Source organism: Homalodisca vitripennis, chromosome 6 (genome assembly GCF_021130785.1).
Source record: "Homalodisca vitripennis isolate AUS2020 chromosome 6, UT_GWSS_2.1, whole genome shotgun sequence".
Taxonomy (NCBI): domain Eukaryota; kingdom Metazoa; phylum Arthropoda; class Insecta; order Hemiptera; family Cicadellidae; genus Homalodisca; species Homalodisca vitripennis.
The window spans coordinates 12,429,153-12,452,125 of NC_060212.1; the positions used below are offsets into that span (position 1 = coordinate 12,429,153).

A 22,973-nucleotide genomic window follows, 5' to 3' on the forward strand; every position below is an offset into this window, starting at 1 on the left:
GTTAGCCAAACCTGGCATAAAATAAAATGTATGGTATTTTAAGCTTCTCACAACAGTTTCAAGCCCCCAAAAAAATGTTCGAAAAGTTCCATAATTAATTCTAAACCTCATCATGGACATTTTGTTAGCCATTTTTTGACATCAATGCATCATTGGCTCACTCATTATTCAAAAGAGCTAAATAGGAGCGGTACAATTCACACACTACATCTTTTGAAACGTAGACTGGAGGAGAAAGTTGGGTGTTTATATTTGTAATAAAACAACCTTGAGTAAAAAACTTGACATACAATTTTAATCTGGAAATACATTGAATACAAAACTTTTTACAAATGCAGATAAAAACTTAGGTATATTAATAACTTATCATTTTAATTCAGTTCACATTTTCATAGGTTTAGTAGGACTTGTGATGGACACGATATCCTCCGGCAGTGGTATTCTTGCCAAGGGGATTGTAGGCAGAGAAGTCAACACTGGCAAACAGGCAGAGCTCTCACATGGTACATTCTTATCTGGCTCTTCCTTAAACTGAAAAAATGTGAACCATGAAGGTGAATTGATGACTCAGAACCAACTGGGTTGGTGGTTTGTAATGATTAATAAGATTATCATTAACATGGATAACTTATTCCAGATAGTATTTGACTTTTTGGGCAAAAGAAAGGCTACGACAACCAACACATCCTCATCTTTTGGTTTCTTTTTCAACTCTAATGGTTTCTACACTAGTGGGAAGGATTGATTCGGTGCAAATGTTAAGTTCAGCTCCTTATTTTTCTTCCACTTAGTGCAGCATTTGCAATCTGATCTAATCATTGCTGGAGCACTGTGAACAGGCTATAATGGGCTTGCATGGTATGTGTTAATGTAAATAACAAACAATACAAGTACAGTAAGGATACCAATTGAATACATATATGTGACATATGTACTGAGAAGCTGGAAACAAAGCAGTTTAAAGTCATTGGGGCTGAAAATTACACCAATCTCCATGACATGGTTGGAAATATTGTCAAAATGGTAAATAGCAACCACATTCAGCTACAGACAGTGCCGCATTTCCCTATAGGCCCACTAGGCCCAGGCCTAGGGCGCAAAATTTTAGGGGGCGCATAAATTTTAAAGTACACAAAAGAAAAAAGTTGCGGCGGCGGGTGGTGTTGGCGCTCGGCGGGGCGGGTGGCCAAGGTCAACTAGGTCCGGGGTGCGACGTTGACTCATTCATTGGTTCATTGCTTTTATTTATTCAAAACACTCCTATATATGTATATATATATATATATATATATATATATATATATATATATATATGTATATATATATATATGTATATATATATATATATATTTATATATATATATATATATACTATTGTAATTATCTTTCATCAAAATTACATAATTAAGAAATTTACTGGATTTCTACGTCAGTTTAATCAGAGTCCTCTGGGGGGGGGGGGGGGCGCTCTTTGGTCTGTAGGCCTAGGGGCGCCGAATTTGTAAATGCGGCCCTGGCTACAGACGGTGGTTCCTAACCTATCAGATACAAATGATAAGATGAATGGAAGTTCGATCAATTTGGATGAAACTAGTGTGATATCAAAAAATTAGAGTGACAAAGGAGTGATTGAAAATTCAATCACTTGAAAGGAATTGAGTTTTAATTTTGACAATGAGGAAAATTTCCTCTGGAAAAATAACTCTTCATCCCTAATGTAAACAACCTCAGATTTAGCTGTGTGGAATATTGGCAGAGGGTAAAACATAGATGCAATAGCAGGAAAACTACTAGTTTTTAATTATTTTGAGAAGAAGGACTCAATGGGTTTGATGCTGGCTGATATAAGTAAAACATCTAATAATTGTGTCCCACACAACATTTTTATAAACATAATTGTGTCCCACACAACATTTTTATAAACCTAATTGTGTCCCACACAACATTTTTATAAACCTAATTGTGTCCCACAAAACACTTTTATAAACCTAATTGTGTCCCACACAACATTTTTATAAACCTAATTGTGTCCCACAACATTTTTATAAACCTAATTGTGTCCCACACAACATTTTTATAAACCTAATTGTGTCCCACACAACATTTTTATAAACCTAATTGTGTCCCACACAACATTTTTATAAACCTAATTGTGTCCCACACAACATTTTTATAAACCTAATTGTGTCCCACACAACATTTTTATAAACCTAATTGTGTCCCACACAACATTTTTATAAACCTAATTGTGTCCCACACAACATTTTTATAAACCTAATTGTGTCCCACACAACATTTTTATAAACCTAATTGTGTCCCACACAACATTTTTATAAACCTAATTGTGTCCCACACAACATTTTTATAAACCTAATTGTGTCCCACACAACATTTTTATAAACCTAATTGTGTCCCACACAACATTTTTATAAACATAATTGTGTCCCACACAACATTTTTATAAACATAATTGTGTCCCACACAACATTTTTATAAACATAATTGTGTCCCACACAACATTTTTATAAACATAATTGTGTCCCACACAACATTTTTATAAACTATCAAACTGTATAACTTAAGGTGGAGTTCTGACTTCATTGTCTTCTAGACTAGATGATAAATCCTGACAAAACTACACAAGTCCACTTTAGCAAGAAAAAAATTCTACCTGTAAGCATCCCCAATATATCAGTGCTTAATCACTAACCACCAACAATGGAGATATTGGAATACAATGCTACACGGATGATGACTGTAGGATTTACTGAGATTTTATAAAAATATGCAAAACAGAAAATCTCAACAAAAGCAATTATTGCAAGAAGTTACATCAAATAAAAATTAACGTGTTGTCACTGTTGGTAGCTATTGATTGGATTTGTTCAGTAATGTTTTTATTCTTTAATTTATACAGTCTCTTTGTAATGTGACATTTACAAATCGATCAACAATTACAACTTAAGTTTCACAACGATTGTCATTGAGGACTCCACTCACCTTAGTTATTTGTAACATTGAAGGGTCCATCTTGATCGTCTGTGCAGTCTTGGATGTTTGGCGGTGCGCAAGCCACGCAGCAATCTCCGCCGAGCCGCGGTCGCCACGGGCCTCCAGTTGCTGGTAGTACGCCTCGCGCAGCACACGGAACGTGGCGATATTACAGTAGGGCAGGTGTGTAACTGGATCCAGGTATTTGGCAGGTACTCTGTAATGACAGGATCACAGTTGTCATATTTATGAACAAAATTATTTGTAGTAAATCAATATTCTCATAATGGTCTCTGATGCATGGGTACAGAAAATAAGACACTTATTCAGATTCAAATATAATGCAGGTTATATTAAATGATTTATGAAAGCCACGTTTTATATTTATAGTTTATTATATTTTCTTTCTTCTTTAACTCGTAACAAAGGACCATTATATTTTTTTAAACTGACATTTTGTGTTTTGTAGAGGACATTTGTCAACCCTTCATTGAACTGCCCATCCCAATTCCGTACCATTACAACATTCATTACATTTTCACTTTAAATCTTCGATAACTTGACGAGTGCTCAGTTGTCATGACATTCTTTACATTCAAAACACCAAACTACAGACAGAATTTCAGAGTCGGTGGGATCAACTGTTTTGAACATTTAAAATGGCCACAGCAAGCACAAAAACCAGTACTACGAGGGTCGTTCAATAAGTCCTTTGAAAATCCATGAGATGGTGATTGTATTATCGAAAATAAAATTTTGCCATTAAGTAGCACTCCTAAATAGTCAACTTAAAGTTCGAGCTGTATACATCACATAGTTTAATTGTTGTTGTCAATTGAAGTAAACTACTTTAATTTGCCTAAAAAATGGATAAAAATTATTTTCAAGCAGTGATTACATGCTTGTATTTGAAAGGTTGATGCCGAAAGATATCATAGCTGAATTGGCCAAAGTCCATGGCACATCTACTCCTGTGTTTGCAACTGTTTTGAAATGATTTTGAAAACTGGGTGAATGATTTTAAATGTGGTTGTACATTAGAGGTTGTACAAAAGAGGAATGTAGATCCAGATGCCCTAAGGAAATGCCTACCCTAGAAATAATTTTAAAAGTTCATGATATGATTTTAAGAGATCGACGAATCAAAGTGCATGAAATAGATGGTTGACTCAGAGGCTGTTTTGGCGCTTTTCCGTCACAATTCTGATGAGTTTCTGTGTCAACATATAACTGTACAGTGGATTTTTAAAGACAAACGGACTCCAAAGAAGGCGAATACGGTCAAGTCGGCCGGTAAGGTTATAGCCACGGTTTTTTGGGTAGCTCGCGGAATCATCTACTTTCATTACTTGAAAAAGGAAATAACGATAACAGGAAAGAATTATGCATCATTATTGGAATGGCTGAGCAAAGAAATCAAAAACATCCTCAACTAAAAAAGAGATAGTTTCACCAAGACAATTATTATTGTCGGATGTACACCTGCGCAGTTGCGATGATCAAAATGGAATAAATGTTCCAATTATTACAAACATCCACCGTATTTACCAGATTTGGCCCCCAGTGACTATTTCCAATTTCCAGACTTGAAGAAATGGCTTGACGGACTTACGTCTAACAAGGAAGTAATTACACAAACGAATGCCTATTTTGAGGAGCTACCAAAATCCTGTTTTAGGCGGCTTAAAAAATTTGGTAAAACAGACAAATGAATAGAGTTGAAAGCAGATTATGTTAAAAAATTAAAAACTATTTTCCCAACAAAATTCTTTTTTCTTCTTTTTTCTATGGACTTTGTGAACGATCCTCTTAGTTTACAAAATTACGTTTACATGTTTAAAGTTACATGTTTAACTTTGTATGATATTGGAATACTGACCTGGTGATGGGGCAGAAATTCTTGCTGGGAGGTTTGGGAGGGTCGTTGGATGGAAATGCCGAGACCATGGTGTCAGCATCACTAAACGTGATAAACGTCCTCTCGTACCGACCCTCTACTGTCTGCCTGCAACAGTTCATCATTCTGTTTTTGTTCATCATCTCATATCCTATCTTAAGACTACTCACTACCAGCCCACCATCTAACACTGTATGAAAGAAAACCATGAACAAGGCAAGAAGCTGTAAAACCTACTGCTACAAGAATTTGTAACCTCTTAAAGGAATGAAGCTGAAGGCATTGCTAAATGACTGGATGACATCAAGACCTTTCTACACCTTAGGTGAATATGTGCACTCAAAAGACATTCAAGAGTGACATTTCTTTTATACAATTTGAATTGTATACATTGTAAACTGATGCTATGCATTTCTCTAAGAAATGTAATAATACAATTTCTGACTCTAATTCTATATTTTTTTAAGTGACTGCTTCTTTTGGTGGGCTATGCATGCATGTTTTGCACTGGGGAAAACTTTTATTTTGCGTCATAAAACGTCACGTCACGCTTGTTCGATTTCAGTGGCTATCCAAGCGTGCTAGAGAGTGGTATTTAGACAAAACTTCACACTATTCAAATTTTATATCATGAATGTTTTGAAATTGGTTTTTAAGTCATTTATAATTTTGAAATTTTAACTTTTCATGAATTTCTATATGTCAAACTCCTGAGGTATGAAGAAATGTTGCAAGGTATGTAAAAATGTTGTTGAGTGTAACATTTATATTCCCAAGATATATTCACAGCACATGAAAAGAAGTAGTTACTTCTTTTGTTCAGTCCCACGACTGCTTTTCCATTTTTTTAAATGTCATAAACTTTTTCAGGAAAACAAAAAAGACTTGTTTGATGGCCAAATCAAATTTTTTCAAAAAATACATAAAATAGTCAAAAATTAAAAGAATTTACTGTATGAAAATTTACATAAATGAAAAACAACTATGACTAGAATAATGCTAACTATGACATTGTATAGCAATTTTTTGGTGTACAAAAATAAACAATATAAGGGGAGATGTAGTGGTTTTTCTAGAAGTGTGTGTACTTTCAAGACCAACAATATGTTTTAGTACACCATTAATATAAAGAATATTTATGCAATTTACGCTCTAGCATGCTTTAAATTTAAGACAAAAGTATTGATTAGTGAAAAATAAAAGCCTCTTTAAGGGTATTGTTCAGTAAAATTTCAGCTTACTTTATCAAGTCAAACAGTCCATATTATATAGGCACACACTACAATTTCCGCTACCTGCTTGTTATTCAAGTTTAAGCTTACTGTCTACTAAAACCCCAACAAATTCATAGACCAACAAAGAGTTAATATTGTTGTTCTTCATATCGTACTTTCTAATACCATTCTACTGAATTTAAAGCTTTGGTTGGAATACAAATCCAAAGAAAAATCTAAGCATTTACACTACACAGAAATTATTAATGTTGCTAACATTTGTACTGTGCAGAAGTCGGATGTAAACAAGTTAACTAACAATGTGAATTTTCCAAGCTCAAATGCTGAAGAAACACAGAGTAATTTAGACTCCCATCATCGTTTGAGCATTATATGTTATACATGTACCATGATCACATTCAGCAACTAAAATACATTTCTCCTTCACACAAATTTGGAGAATATTTACTTCATAAAATATTACATGATAATAAGTTATATTAATGCCTCAATTTGTGGTTGGGATAACTGTTCCTTTTCTCCTGAATGTATTTTTTACTATAGGAATAAAATTGCTTTTTCATATTTACTGATTGTTTAAATCTTCACAGTTCAATTTATAACAGAATTTCTTATATAATATAGAAGTATGACCAGGTGACATTTGACCTTAAAGATATAAGATCTACATTTACAGTAACAATTGGTTGAATCAATTTCCTAACACCTAATCCTTCCACTTTTCACCTAAAGATTACTTGAGGAGGAAAATTGTCACTTATTTTCATTCTAACTTTGTTCTAAATTCATTAAACATACTGTTACTGTTCCAAGTGTATAGCTCAAAATTTAAATTAACATGGTTCCACCCATCATATTCCAAATTACTGAACATAAGTTTCCATAATGCCATTCAATTTATAACACAATGCTTTACTTACCCATCGTCTCCTAGAAGAGGCATTGAAATGGAGTGATATCTTATTGTAGGCCCAGTGTAGACTTTCTTCACAGTTCGACACTTCTTCCTCTCCAACTCCAATTTCTGATATTTTTCTGTAACATTAGTCATTGAAAAATACTTTTATTACGACAATGAAAACAGTTGCACTTCAAAACTTTATTAGTAAAACTGTAGTAGAATAGGTGGGTGGGGTAACGGAGGTAAACTAATGCAGTAGTAGAAGAGGTGTAGCACTAAATTTTAATGCTAACTACCATGTTGTAATGGTGATTCTTCCTTATGATTCCATTTTGAGTTCAAATCTTTGGTTATAACATAAAATCTTAAAGCTAATTCCTGAAAGAACTGATATAAAAAAAATTTTGCCATTTGATTGAATGATGCACATATTATTCATTTGGACAAGAGAAAAACACAGAAATAGTCCATTAAGATATAGAAGCAAGGATTCAATCATCACAATGGAAAATGATGAACTTTCTAAAATTCAAAAAAGATTATTAAGTCAAAATGAATGTCTTTGTAATGCTCAGAGTATTCTCTTTTACTGGAAGAACATTAACATCATATAATTTTTTCCACAAGATAAGACGATCAATTTTTCGATATCTCGAAACCCAGAGAAGTATGTAGGATGATGCTGTAGGAGAAATAGGTCTGAGTTATGGCAAAGACGGAAATATTTTATGCACAATGACAAGCTTTTCCATTATGCATTGTTCATTTACAATTCTTGTGCAAAGATTGTCATGACCATTATTCCTACAATCTCTACTCAGCAGAGATGGTCCCTGTGGATTATTGCTTGTTTCCAAACTGTCCAAACCCTATAGGACATATAGCCCTAAATATACAAACCTAAGTATACAAAATTGGAGGTGTACATTATATATTGAAGAGCTTAACAGCAGATGAGTTCACAATCTTTGCAGCAATGGAAAACTGTTTGTTGCATGGGTTAGCTTCGCAAGGGGAGTATAACTCCAAGAAGGGTTCACTTCACCCACAGGAGGATTCCCTTCTGGCTGGTTTATACCTTCCAGGTGAACCCAACTGGGCACAGCAAAAACAGATGTGTCTCTTAAATATGAGCAACCTTATGGATGTCCAGGAGCTGCACATCACTAACTGCAAATGCAAGATTCTGGGGTTCAAGGTTGTTCAATGGTCTAGTCTACTGCAGGAGATGACTGTTAAAGTTGGTGGGGTTCAGTAAGAGTGAAAGGTTCTTGCTAGCCTAGACATAAGGGTGTGCCACCACCCACTGCCTGCTTTGACTGGAGAGGCTGGTTCTAATTCAGAGCTGGCTTCCCCTTCTTCCGAGAGGGACATGACTTGAGATTAATGCACTAAATTTTTCCTCATGGATCTCAACAGGAGGCGGCCCCTACCCCCAACCTTAGCAATCGAGAATATTCTGTGTGACTCCGGAAGTAGTGCAAAGGTCCTTTTAGGACTAGGTGCAATTTCTAAGCTTCTTATTCTAAGAGAAAAAAAATTTAATTTCTGATAAGTTTATACCTGCTAGTAAAACCTCTTCATAATGCTGCAAAAAAGGAGAGCACTTTGAAAGGAACGATACCTTGTATATTTTGTAAATCAATTTCTTTTAACCTGTTAAAGACCAATTTAACAAAATATTACTAGTTTGGATTTTATATTAAATATAATTTATTATTCACTTTTATTCAACCAAATTCTGACTCCAAACCTATTTATAGTTTATACATTGTTAAATGGTTTTAATTTAAGCAAACGTTCCATCAATAACAGTGTGGGGCATGAGAAATTCCACAGTTGGCAACACTCAAGCAAATATCGGCTGACTGACGTATTTTGTTTTCAAGTTACCAAATAAAAATGAAAATGTGCAGTAAGCAGTACAATTGTTCTGCCAAGTGGTGGTAAAATTAAGAGATCCAGACCTACCTGTATCAAATACTTAAGAAAGACTTACCATGCATTTTTGTTAGACTTTCAACAGTTCTGTTATGTGTTTTTCTAAATTAGTAAATAAACCATATATTCAAACTTTATCAGACTATTTAATAGCTGAGCAAGAGACATAACTTTAATGTTTACCACTAATTTAAATATCGCTCTGTCCTTATCAATCTTATATAAATTGTTCAAACGACTCGCACTTTACATATAAAACTTATGTAAATCATAAAAGACTGTTTTAAATCATTTTTCTGAGGGATTGGTAAAAAGGATTTTTCCTCAGAAAAGTGTTGTTGGGATAAATGTATGTGTGTATTTGGAATTTAACCCTCTTTATTAACCATCACAATTCATGTTAATAGTTTTTTTTAGGATTCTTAAAAAGTAATTTTTGTCTTAGCACATCAAATCAAAATCAAAATATATGGTTTATAAAGATCTTTAAATTGATGTATAACATTACATTCATTCACATTTTAAAAACTTGAGATTTAAAAACCACACCTGTGAATTATTACACGCTAAGCATTTATAAAACGTATCAAAAACCATTGTGCAATCATTTGCTTATTACTTTTTATCTATGTAAGACCTTGATCCCAAACAGTTTATGTACAGTATTTAATTATTTTAAGTCATTTTCAACAAGATTCCATTTATGATTAATTATATTTCAGTAACAAGATGTGTACTGCTTGTTCTTACTCCAAAGGATTGTCAATACGTAGTGGACAAGTTTTTGAAATTTGTAGCTTCCCATTAGACTCATATTTAACAATAAACAAATTTTTTTTCATAAAATACAATTTTTTCAATTACATAAGTAATAAAAATTTAGTTACGAAATTACATACGTGATACAAAATTTTTATATCATACATAAAAAGTTGTGAATAAATCTATCTAAAAGAAGGTGGCAATAAATAATTTTTTAAATGCGAACTTGGTAAAATTTTCTCATAACGTAATAATCTACACATAGCGTAGCTATGAAAACTGACTTGTTTATATGCATTAAGATAATGATAGATGTTAAATATTTGAATAAAAGTGCAAAGTTTAATACTATAATATAATCTGAAGTATCTATATTCTGGCATTGATAATATTATCATGGAAATTGGTAAAGGTTCAAATGAGTGTACTGCTGCATGGCCAAATCAAATAACAAATTGAATCGAAATATTAAATAAAGTTTTAATTAATAAAATGTTCATGAAAAGTGTGAGAAAAAAAATCAAAATTCATCAGAGTGAGTCATTGTAGTTTAACCCAATAGCATACAAATTCATATTATTAAAATTCCAATACTACGTTAATGTGAAAGTAATTTAAAATTAAGATCAGTGTAAAAATTAGAAATAAACAAAATTAAGATTTAAATAAATCAAAAAGTAATCTTACCTAACAAGAATCAAGGGGAGGAAGGATTCATCTTATGTGTTGATCAATCTTACTCTAACTCTTCTCCTGTTCCCATGGCCATGTAAGTTCCGGAGTTGTTAGTCACTCCTGCAATTGCTCTCAATTCCTTTCTTTAGTCTTAATCTGCCTCAGTCTTATCCTAATATCTTACATTTCGGCTTTCCTAGCGTCCTTCTCTCAGGGTTACCTAGTCCTAATTTCTTTAAATTTTTCTTTTCCTTTAAAAAATGTTGGTAGACAATATGAAAGGGACAATATGAAAGGGTTTTATGCCCCCATTATTCATTTTCCTATTCATAAAATGGCATTTTTAATGATCACTATTATTATGGACTCTCTGATGTGTACTGTTCAACCCTTCGGGATTGGCATTAATTATATCATTGCACTTTCAGATTGCTTGGCCATAACGGTTGCCATGGTGTCCAGATTTGTGTCAGATCGGTCAGGTCATTGATTTATTTACAAAGTCCTGTCTCTCAGTTCGGCATGCCACACCTAGTGGATAAACCTTCCTGTTTTTGCTGTTTAGCTCGTCAGATCGGTCAGGTCATTGATTTATTTACAAAGTCCTGTCTCTCTCAGTTCGGCATGCCACACCTAGTGGACAAACCTTCCTGTTTTGCTGTTTAGCTCGTCAGATCGGTCAGGTCATTGATTTATTTACAAAGTCCTGTCTCTCTCAGTTCGGCATGCCACACCTAGTGGACAAACCTTCCTGTTTTGCTGTTTAGCTCGTCAGATCGGTCAGGTCATTGATTTATTTACAAAGTCCTGTCTCTCAGTTCGGCATGCCACACCTAGTGGACAAACCTTCCTGTTTTGCTGTTTAGCTCGTCAGATCGGTCAGGTCATTGATTTATTTACAAAGTCCTGTCTCTCTCAGTTCGGCATGCCACACCTAGTGGACAAACCTTCCTGTTTTGCTGTTTAGCTCGTCAGATCGGTCAGGTCATTGATTTATTTACAAAGTCCTGTCTCTCTCAGTTCGGCATGCCACACCTAGTGGACAAACCTTCCTGTTTTGCTGTTTAGCTCGTCAGATCGGTCAGGTCATTGATTTATTTACAAAGTCCTGTCTCTCTCAGTTCGGCATGCCACACCTAGTGGACAAACCTTCCTGTTTTGCTGTTTAGCTCGTCAGATCGGTCAGGTCATTGATTTATTTACAAAGTCCTGTCTCTCAGTTCGGCATGCCACACCTAGTGGACTAACCTTCCTGTTTTGCTGTTTAGCTCGTCAGATCGGTCAGGTCATTGATTTATTTACAAAGTCCTGTCTCTCTCAGTTCGGCATGCCACACCTAGTGGACAAACCTTCCTGTTTTGCTGTTTAGCTCGTCAGATCGGTCAGGTCATTGATTTATTTACAAAGTCCTGTCTCTCTCAGTTCGGCATGCCACACCTAGTGGACAAACCTTCCTGTTTTGCTGTTTAGCTCGTCAGATCGGTCAGGTCATTGATTTATTTACAAAGTCCTGTCTCTCTCAGTTCGGCATGCCACACCTAGTGGACAAACCTTCCTGTTTTGCTGTTTAGCTCGTCAGATCGGTCAGGTCATTGATTTATTTACAAAGTCCTGTCTCTCTCAGTTCGGCATGCCACACCTAGTGGACAAACCTTCCTGTTTTGCTGTTTAGCTCGTCAGATCGGTCAGGTCATTGATTTATTTACAAAGTCCTGTCTCTCTCAGTTCGGCATGCCACACCTAGTGGACAAACCTTCCTGTTTTGCTGTTTAGCTCGTCAGATCGGTCAGGTCATTGATTTATTTACAAAGTCCTGTCTCTCTCAGTTCGGCATGCCACACCTAGTGGACAAACCTTCCTGTTTTGCTGTTTAGCTCGTCAGATCGGTCAGGTCATTGATTTATTTACAAAGTCCTGTCTCTCTCAGTTCGGCATGCCACACCTAGTGGACAAACCTTCCTGTTTTGCTGTTTAGCTCGTCAGATCGGTCAGGTCATTGATTTATTTACAAAGTCCTGTCTCTCTCAGTTCGGCATGCCACACCTAGTGGACAAACCTTCCTGTTTTGCTGTTTAGCTCGTCAGATCGGTCAGGTCATTGATTTATTTACAAAGTCCTGTCTCTCTCAGTTCGGCATGCCACACCTAGTGGACAAACCTTCCTGTTTTGCTGTTTAGCTCGTCAGATCGGTCAGGTCATTGATTTATTTACAAAGTCCTGTCTCTCTCAGTTCGGCATGCCACACCTAGTGGACAAACCTTCCTGTTTTGCTGTTTAGCTCGTCAGATCGGTCAGGTCATTGATTTATTTACAAAGTCCTGTCTCTCTCAGTTCGGCATGCCACACCTAGTGGACAAACCTTCCTGTTTTGCTGTTTAGCTCGTCAGATCGGTCAGGTCATTGATTTATTTACAAAGTCCTGTCTCTCAGTTCGGCATGCCACACCTAGTGGACAAACCTTCCTGTTTTGCTGTTTAGCTCGTCAGATCGGTCAGGTCATTGATTTATTTACAAAGTCCTGTCTCTCAGTTCGGCATGCCACACCTAGTGGACTAACCTTCCTGTTTTACTGTTTAGCTCGTCAGACCAGTAAGGGTGTATTATACAGTTATAAAATTCAATCCTTATCCAGTTGTGGTTGGAAAGTGCTGCAATCTCTTGGCCAAATAAGTAACTAAATTTACAGCACACACCATAGTAAACATCGTTCAGAATTGCTTTTTATACTACTGTCAGTATCACTGTAGCCGCTATAGTGTTTCCTATAAATTTATTAAAATACTAGTACATTTGGTGGAGACAAAGCTCAAAATATGAAAACGAGTTTATATTCTGTTCATACAAGAGACCTACTTGGGACTGATTCTATTTTTATTCTGTAAATAATAATACTTTTAAAATCGATCAAACTATAACTTAAATTACATATTATTTGGTTCGTTTTGAAGGCAAATATTATATAACCAATCGATAAAGTTTCAACCTTGAAGCTAATCGACTTAGTAAATTATGTGAAAATTTCATTTAAATCTCAGTCATTTAAAGAGGCAAAGGTGAAATAAGCTGTTTAAATCCAAGTAAAGGTGATGTACATGGTTATGCAAGGGCTGAGGGTGATGTAGAACACAGCCGGACTGTGTGTGGTGTGGCGAGCTGAGAGAACAACCACCTGAGACTCCATCTGAGCTGAGCGAGAGATAGGTTTTGACCATATTAGTGGCCTCCCGATCGCAGAGGGTTAAGGAGTTTGGTCACTATATAAATATTTTTTTTTATTACCATTCAAATCACACTACACACCACATTTTTAATTCAATTTAAATGTTGAGATCCTGGTTCTGGAGAGCTATCTCCAGTCAAAGTATGTTATCACATCCACTTATAAAGGTGTCATAAATCATTTTTTCTAACACTTTTATTTTGCCCTACTAATGCTGAAAATGAACTTTAAATATAACAAATACGCTTTAGGTAGCTTGAAGGTAATTTATGTTATTAAAATTTGGTTTAATGTCAATTTCAATTATTTACGAGAGAATTATAATTTTAAAAAATTTATTGAGCAACTAAGAAAATAAATTTTGTAGAAACAGCAGAACACAAATTACTTTCTAACTACCAAACACAACATGCCTCAACAAAATTACACAGTTCAGCAAATCTTTAGTGTTCTTTAATCATCACAACCAGGTCTGTACAAGATTGTCTGTAGTCTGTTGTCTGTACAAGATGTTACACAGTACCTAGAGACCTGAGGTTCTCCTGCTCAGTGAGTTTGGCCTCCTCTAGGAGCTCCTCTTGCGTGGGCTTGTACGCGGGCTCACCAGCGCTCCTGCGATTCTTGCGTCTTTCCAGCGCACGCTCTCGCACTCGCTGAGCTGTCTCCGCAGACTTCACAGCTGTTGAGTGCCGAGTTGACTTTCTCTCTGGAACAATGATTTTGCACTGAATAATACATTCTCTATGGTCAGAAATTGACATCATTTATACAAAATCTATTCAAGTTCATTTTTCTCAATTTTTGCGTGAGATTTTCATATGAAAAAGGAAGGAAGGAAAGCCAACATCCTTGACAAGCCTGTAAGTGAGCCATTACTTAACTTTTCACCCAAATTTTCAACAGTAAATTACTTCCTTAATATCTTAATTACACATTTTAGTTACCAGGAAAGAATTAACATACATATTGTTAGTTAAAGGATTAACCATTAGAAATTATGAAATGAAAAGGCCTATGTAGATCGCTAGTGCATTATTTCACAAGCTTTAAACATTATTACTATGGAAAACATGAAACCTCATTTCTCAGTTGTTATTGTTGTTAGTTTACAGTAAAATGATAAACATATTTAAATTACTAAAAAAAGTCATTATTAAAAATATGTTTTACTGGCCTGTCTGTTTACCAGCCACTGAATGTTTTTGGAGTATCCTTGTACCTGTTAAATCGTTCAAAAAAGCATCTCCATCTTGAGCTACTTTCCGCTTCTTACGAGGAGGCTCCTTATCTGGTTTTGAAACAGAATCCAACTTTTTAACAACTATCTTCGGCTCCTGTAACAAATATAGTAGAACACTCAGTTGTTTCACCATTGATTGATTGCATTTATGTAAATTATTTAGCTAACCAGTGTGAACTTACCCAGATTTCATGAAATTGCGTAAAGTTGACTTGGAGTATTCATAACATTCTTATTTGGACAAAATATCCAATTTCATCACAATCAAGCATATTTCTCATCAGGTTTTGTTTAATATACTGGTTCAATAGCTATTAGAGATATACGTACTATGGGTGAACATAAATTTAATTATCAAGTTTTTTGAGGAATTTGTTTGCACACACAATAAATTCTCAATTAGATTTCTAGGACTCCCCAAGGAACTACTTTCAGACCAATGTTGTACATGTTCTGTCTCCATAAACCATTGAAAGTTTCCCTTCTAGTAAATATATTAATTGACACTAGGGGTGGAGGAATGTGGTTTTTCAACTCAGGACTACATAAAAAAATGTGTAGGGATTACTTTTTTCTTCTGAAATTCCAGAATTAAACAGAACATACTTGTTTAATATCCTGTATTGTCTACCTAAACATTAGAGTTCCCATTACTTTTTTTTTAACTTATCTTGAAATAATTGACTGGCTAAAAACCTAATTACAAAGAAGTTGTTCAAATGCAATTATTTTTCTATTGCATTTAACTTTTGTCAGTTCCGTTGCAAATATTGTCATACTTATCCATTCCTTGAACCAAATCACAACCAAATTAGATATTTACCTTGTATGCCTTTGTATAAAGTCCTTTCTTCTGCCTCTTCTTGGTGGCCTCTTCATCATCGTCAGACTTTACCTCATCATTCTCCTCAATACTGAAGTCAGAATCTACCTCATCCTCGGCTTCCTCTTCAGATCTGTAACGATCAGGCACAGAGATACACTCGTGTCTTTTGTTGTTATTCAATATGCAACTCATTCTCATTGGGTGTACAACTTGGTTAAGTTACACCAGAAATGTTTCTCAATCAAGTTCATTAATCAAAATAACCCTTTCCCCTTAGTGTATGCTTTAATGAGATGAATAGTACTCTCTTCTCGACACCTAAAATGTACATTCATTCCTGTACCCTTCTGTGTACTATTATAATCTCAACTAACATAGTAGCCTATGGCTTTAACAAAGGTACCTTTTCCCCCAATCTAACATTACAGTAACTTATCTCAGACTAACATCATTCATCTCAGATTACAAAGGATTTCAACTGTGGACTTCCTTTTCCAGCATCGCCATGCATTGCCCATTGATTCTTTTAGCCCTCAAATGGCCTACCTTTCCAACAAATAATATACTTAAACTTGAAACTGAAACAACTCAACAACTAACACAATTAGCATTTAATATAATAGAGGTATTACTTAAACCATGTTTTATTCTAACTCATTAATTAAATTTTAGTGATAAATTGTTAGGCCAAAATTTTGTAAAAACATACGTACTGGTGGATACTGGTACTTTAAACATGACTATAAATGTAACTTTGTCTCAATCTCCAAATTAACAGAATTTAGTAGTGAAAGTGTTAGTTTCACATAGCTGAGAGGGTATCCGCTGTTTAGAAAGTTATTTTAGCTGAGACTATGAAATAGTATTAAATATATTATTGTAGTTCATCTTTCACCACCTTCTTCCAAATCAACAATCAGCAATGCTAAATAGATTAACATCACATTTAACTTTTTAAGATACAATAGTAAGCAAAATTCCTTGAAAATCGGAAACCATTACAACAGAAAAATTATAATTCATTTAAGACTATAAATTTGTGTAATAAAACACTTACTGGTAATCGTCATCATTTTCAACTTCCTCAAACCCTCCATAAGTTGTCTTGTAAAAGTCATCTTCCTCCTCTTCATTCAACAGTTTTGCCAATTTGTTACCAGCATTGCTTCTTTTTTCTCTATTTGCTGCCATTCTAAAAACATTCAACTTCAACAATCAAACAGGATTTTTTTTGAGCAACTCCGTAATCTGAACTTCTCAAACCATATTGAGAAAGTTACAGGTAAGCTAAGTAGCAGTATTTTTTTATTGTCTCGACTTGCCTGTTTCAAAAGTGCTGACATCCTCTTGTTGGCTTATCATGGTTGTTTTTTACCCTTATTTATCTTATGCAGTACCAATTTGGGGCCATGAAAGCACCAAGACGCAGTATGTTTTCAGGTTGCAGAAGAGAGCTGTTCGGATAGTTTTTCACTTGGCCGGAAATCAGTCATGCAGATCGCTATTTCGAGAGAAAGGCATACTCACTTTTCCATCAATATACATCCTCAACAGCCTGACATTTCTAATAAAGAATTTTGGTTTATTTACTTCTCATATTACACATAGGTACTCATAGATACCAACTCCGTCACAACAATAACATAACCCTACCTCGCCATAGCACCACTTTTTTCAGAAATAAAACATATTCCTCCTGCATATCATTGTTTAATTCTCTACCACAGTATCTAAAGAATGTTAAGGAGCCCAACAAATTTAAAGCCAATTGTAAGAATTTTTAATTCAAAAGGAATATTACAGTGTCCAGGATTACTTACTTGAGAAGAAAGACTAGTTTTAGTATGTTATGTTTTGGTTCTGTATGTAATGTTAAATTTAGTAATTTAGATAATTTTACTTTAATTTGACCTCTGCCTGTGCAATCCTTGTGTTGTTTGTGGCAATAAATGATTTGACTTTGACTTTGAATCCAACGATATAAGAAATCTGTGATGTTCACTACGTTTTGAGGTCTGCAGTCTGATCTCTTCCTTGTGTGGGTAACTAATCCAAACCACATAGCCTAACTACGATCTATGTTAACATAAACAAATCATACCAGAGAGTATTGACAAGCAAAAGTCAAAAGTCCCAACAATGTTAGCTGATATGTCCACTCCAACACTATTTCTAAAACATGCACTTAATACAAATAAAATACTAATACTAAAACTGAATAACAAAAAAAAGAATGTAGGCTAGATCACAATTGGTACTTTGAATGACCAACCTCTGACAACCAGATGTAGCAATTAATTCCACCGCCCTCAACAAATCCTTGGTTTGTTCTCCAACAATAAAATATATCATTATGTTTGATTTTGAGAAAAACTGTTTCACAACAATATATATTTTTTTCAAGTATATTTGCTGAAAAGTGTTTTGCAACAATATTTTGTTTTTCCATAATAATTTGGTGCAACATTATCATTATGTTAAGATTAGCAAAACCACAAAGCAATTGATTGAGAATTAACTTACTTCGCAAAAAAATAACATTTCCTTCTTTATTTTAAATTTTTTACAGTACTGAGTCTAAACATCATGCTGATTTTGATCTTCCTGATTTACTGCTTATTTATTCAAATTTTTGTTGGCCATATTTAATCAAACCTACTTGAAATTTGCTTGTTTGTTTCTAATTGTATTTAGGTACCTTTTAGAACCTTAAAATCTATCTAACTATCAATACAAAACAAAAATACATCATCAAATACATGACATCAAAACTAAAATGAAAAATATTATATAAATAAATATATAAATACTTTAATCTTTTATCTAAGACTAAACGATTTCTTTTTTAAAGAAAATTATATGGAATAAAGAACGAGATAAATTTGAAGAAAATATGAAGATTGGCTAAGCATTAATGAAGCCTATCACTTGCGTGAAGAAAAAACTGATTTCTGTCTGTTTGTCTATCCACTCAATATTTCAAAAACTAACTGACCTACAGACTTGAATTTTGCATGAAACTTTATTTTTATACAAGCAAAACCTAAGTTCAAAGGCGATCCGTGTCACTTTATAGTATTTGGCTGAACATTAGTAAATGTGTTTACATCTGTTGGTACTTTGGTAATATCCGAAGACAACTATTTTTTAGCAGTTTTGTTAACGAGGACTTACAAAAACTACATTATTAGAAAGAACAGACTTTATTTGGCTTACTGTGAAAATTGCATGTCAATATCATAATCAATTGCATGTCATTATGACAATCGGTTCTTGTTTTCTGTCTACCAAAGGTATCGATATCAGCGAGAAGGCGATCACTCTGTCCCTATCTACTATTTGTTAGAAACTATACATACATATATATTATAAGTACAAAAAGTTAAAAGTCGACATTTATGAGCATTCTTATGATCTGAGCTTGAATTTAGGTACTATTTTAAGATATGCTTTTCTTTTTTCGCCAGAAGGGCGGGGACGCACCATCAGAGCCCGCACTGATGGCCAGGGGCATTTACCATCGCTAACTATATTACTAATAATTAGTGCTTATCGATACATGTTTGTTATATTGTTATCATTTCATTATTATATATGACTTTTCCCTATTTCCAGTTCTAATTGCTCGTTTGGTCATTAAAGCTCCTCTATTATTTATAAGATTGTCACTATGTGTATTATATGAATTATTTTAATTTCCAATATGATTGATATTATGAATATACTTTGATCTGTTGCTATGATTGATAGACTTCTATTTGATACAAGAATATTAACCCTTTAAGCGTCATGAAAAATTTGACCTGATCTTAGATAACGTTACAATTTTGTTACATTTCCAATATGTAAAGTTAAATTTATTTTCGTTTCTGTATGTCAAAATAGAGTTATTTAACGGTGAATAAAATTTTTTAGCCCTTTTTGGATTTCCTAGGCTAATTTTTAACTTTTGAGAATATCGTAGTATAGCAGTGTAGTTGTCACTAATATTTTTATCATTAATTCAGTAAGTAGGGGAATGAAACACAGTTTTATAGATAAACATATACTATATTACAAACCAATAAAATTAGAAAAATACAAAAGTAGACAAAGAGTGTTTATTTGGTAGCGGGCTGTCACAACTGACATTCCGCGCGTATCCCGCAAGCCACTGTTATCGCGTGGACTTTGAACCTTCTTATCGCTCGGCAACCTGTAGGACAGCCTTGCGGGGCTTGAATTATGTTTCTTGCTTTCTGATAACATCCTTATGACCGTAGTAAAATATTAAAAAGTTAGGGGTTGACCAAGTAATTGCTCAGAATTACCAAATATTCAAATTCTGAATCGTCTGGATTCGCCATTCACACGAATAATGGCTAAAAAACACTAAATAAATACTGGAATCTGCTGTGTATAATATGAATAATTTACTTTAAAAAGAATAGGACACAACAGAAAATTAGCGATAACCGAAATACATATGCGTATACCGGACGCTTCTCACTAACTGACTAGATGCCTTGACGGGAGCTCCCGTCAATGACTTTGTGAAAGGCGCGGGGCCACGCCCGCTAGACAGTGTTTGGCCAATTAGAAGCAACTGCCACTCCCATTGTAACAGAATTCCAGGCAGGGCAACCCGTCTGTATGTCGCATGACTACTAGAACCATCTAGCAGCAAAATATTCAACTAACATAGCAGTAAGAAAATAAAGAATGCAAAAACGCGGATCCACGGCAATAACGTTTTGAGCTTGTAGTGGCCCTCCGCGGATCCGCGTCAATAACGCTGGAAAGGTTAAGTATCAATGATTATACTAATTGATATAAAAAACCAGGTCCGCTTGTTAAACTCTACCCAACATCCCTCATGATAGTACCTAAATTCAAGCTCAGATCACGTAAACACTCGTAAAGGTTAACTTACTACCTATAAAGTACTAGTTACAAGTAATATATTTATGATGAACCTATCTACACCGGGTAGGGTACTTACATCGTGTTAACCCTAGAAGTGGCAGGCGCCGGATATACGGCGCGGTCGGCCATCGTCTAAGTGGCAGCGCCGGAATTCCGGCCCGATTATGTTGCGTCGCATTATGTTATTTTTTAAGGAGTAAATACAATCTGATTGTGATAAAAATCATATATTTGGAAAGATGAAGAATCATACTTTACAATGATAACGTATTTTATTAGGTTTTATACTATTTATAGATATCCTCTATGGATATATATAAACAGTTGTGCAGCAGACATCTGGCCCGCCCGCACAACATATGTTTACTTTCTATTGTTGTTCCAAGTCCATAGTTTGGAGTTTATTTCAACTAGTTATTACTTATGAGCTAAATAATAGTATATTACACATATTTTTGTAAATAATTTGTGATAAAATGAGTGAAATCTTTAGAACAGATCAAGTGACTTGAGAGAACTGCTATTCAAACTGCTTGAGGAGCTGAATTCTACACTTGTATATATATTGTAAATATAGGTATGTAACATCAATGCGTTTTATATTTACTTTTTAATAGTTGATTTATAACCAAAATGATTCATAAAAATGGTTTTAGGGTATTGAATAATTATATGTCAACATGTATATATCTGCTTTATGTCTTACCCCTGTGCATAAAAAAATAAGTGCTTTGGTCAATTTCCGTAAAAAAACACAAAAAGTGTAAATATGGATTTTAAAAGTCATATAAAATATATATTTCTGATATCACCAATAAATTCTAGATAAAATGTATATATTAGAATTGTTTTTTTTATACGCTTGAAGTCAAGTACAAAACTGAATCCGAGGATAAAATATAATTTTTGTACTTTTTTAAATCTTTTTGCCTTATCAAAAATTTATGACAAGAAAAATATTTGTGTTTTTGTAGAACATGTTTTTCTGTGTTCTTTTATAAAAAAAATTATGTATAATATGTTAAGTTTGGAGCATTAGTTGAGGTAGTAGTAGGCTATACCTAATATATATTAGAAAAATACACGAACAGTTGGCCTAAAACACCATGCCACTACAGAGAATTTACAATGCCACCTCTAGGGTTAACAACAACCCACCCCCCCCCCCCCCCCCCACAGATACTAGATAGGGATCCAGATAGGTTAATATCTAAGTATCACTAATTTACATAGCCTACATTTAGAAGCATTGTAAAATTGTTAAACAGTAAATGTTAAAAAATAAGAAATAATTTTCGGTTCTTAAAATTATGTACGTCAAGGATTGTAAGGCGTTATATCTGAAGCAGTTGTCAATCTAAAATATTGTTCCAATCCAATTAATTTGTGGTAAAAATAGTTCTTAGCACAGAGGGAGATGCTCTAGCCATAAATTTAATGCTTGGCATGCCTATCAAAGTGCATTGAACTCAAAGTATCATTACACAATATATTCAATTTGATAAACATATTACCATTGCACTTAATATTTAAGACTAGATTTTAAAGTAATAACTACTAATGTCATAAATAATTATTATAACAGTGAAGCTAGCCTATAATCAAAAACTACTACGACTTTTTCTAAGATTATTTTAGGCTACGCTAGTTCTCTGTCAATAATACCTAAAAATAATTACCTACTGAGTACGATTCCAAATACAATGGTTAATTATTGTACCACAATAAAATAAGAGTGGTCAGACAACAATGATCATTGACATTGTTAAGAAAGTAAAATATTCATGTAAACCTTAAGACATAATAAATAAACATAACATAACCTATAGTTTAAATGTTCTATGGCAGACATTGAAATCAACCATACAGTTTTATGTAGCACTATTTCTTTTTAACGCTTTTACCTCTATGTAGATCTGCAGAAAATATATATACACAATATAAAAATTAAACGTTCTCTTCCAAACAATAAACGCCATTTTATATAATTCTCTACCTTTCCCATATAATATGATATATTATTTCTTTATATATTATATGTATCTCTGTAAATTATTTGTACAATTAGTAAGAAACGAACTATTTGATTGCTAATTAATATCTAAAGAATATGTAACCTTCTTAGACTTTCACCAGATTCACCCTTGTATAACTCTTGAATCATGCAAATGATTGTTCAAGCACATGTATTATTGAACTTTAGGAGAGAAAACAGATCTCAAACTTTTGAATAGTTTAAAGAAAGTAAACGTCTTTAAGAAATTGTACTTAAGCCAAGCAAGTTCTGAAAAAATATAATTACTATTTTACAAATTGACTATGTACCGTAACATTGTTTGTGTATAAAGAGAAAGTGGACGAAATAAAGGTTCATGCGAAT

General features: G+C 34.1%; 1 protein-coding gene across 2 annotated transcripts; it reads right to left on the reverse strand.

Moving 5' to 3' along the window:
• Nucleotides 1–273: 273 nt before the first annotated feature.
• Nucleotides 274–22,431, reverse strand: LOC124364109 (vacuolar protein sorting-associated protein 72 homolog). Of its 2 annotated transcripts, none has more exons than XM_046819308.1 (9): nucleotides 22,277–22,431; nucleotides 16,746–16,880; nucleotides 15,686–15,818; nucleotides 14,842–14,956; nucleotides 14,146–14,328; nucleotides 7,044–7,158; nucleotides 4,871–4,996; nucleotides 3,001–3,208; nucleotides 274–531 (listed from the first exon to the last, which is right to left on the reverse strand). In XM_046819308.1, exons 2-9 carry the CDS (start codon nucleotides 16,877–16,879, stop codon nucleotides 382–384), a joined length of 1,164 nt encoding a protein of 387 aa, XP_046675264.1. In that variant the 5' UTR covers nucleotide 16,880; nucleotides 22,277–22,431; the 3' UTR covers nucleotides 274–381. The 2 variants fall into 2 exon arrangements, with proteins under 2 accessions (XP_046675264.1, XP_046675263.1); XM_046819307.1 differs by having other exon boundaries at nucleotides 22,273–22,431.
• Between the last annotated feature and the right edge of the window lie 542 nt (nucleotides 22,432–22,973).

What these genes read in the sequence shown, in the direction of transcription:
- LOC124364109 (XM_046819308.1), bottom strand. Translation starts at nt 16,879, where the DNA reads ATGGCAGCAAATAGAGAAAAAAGAAGCAATGCTGGTAACAAATTGGCA. An exon ending in TTTATACAAAGGCATACAAG is followed by an intron (nt 14,957 to 15,685) that starts GTAAATATCTAA and finishes TATTTGTTACAG; the next exon opens with GAGCCGAAGATAGTTGTTAA. An exon ending in AATTTCTGCCCCATCACCAG is followed by an intron (nt 3,209 to 4,870) that starts GTCAGTATTCCA and finishes CTGTCATTACAG; the next exon opens with AGTACCTGCCAAATACCTGG.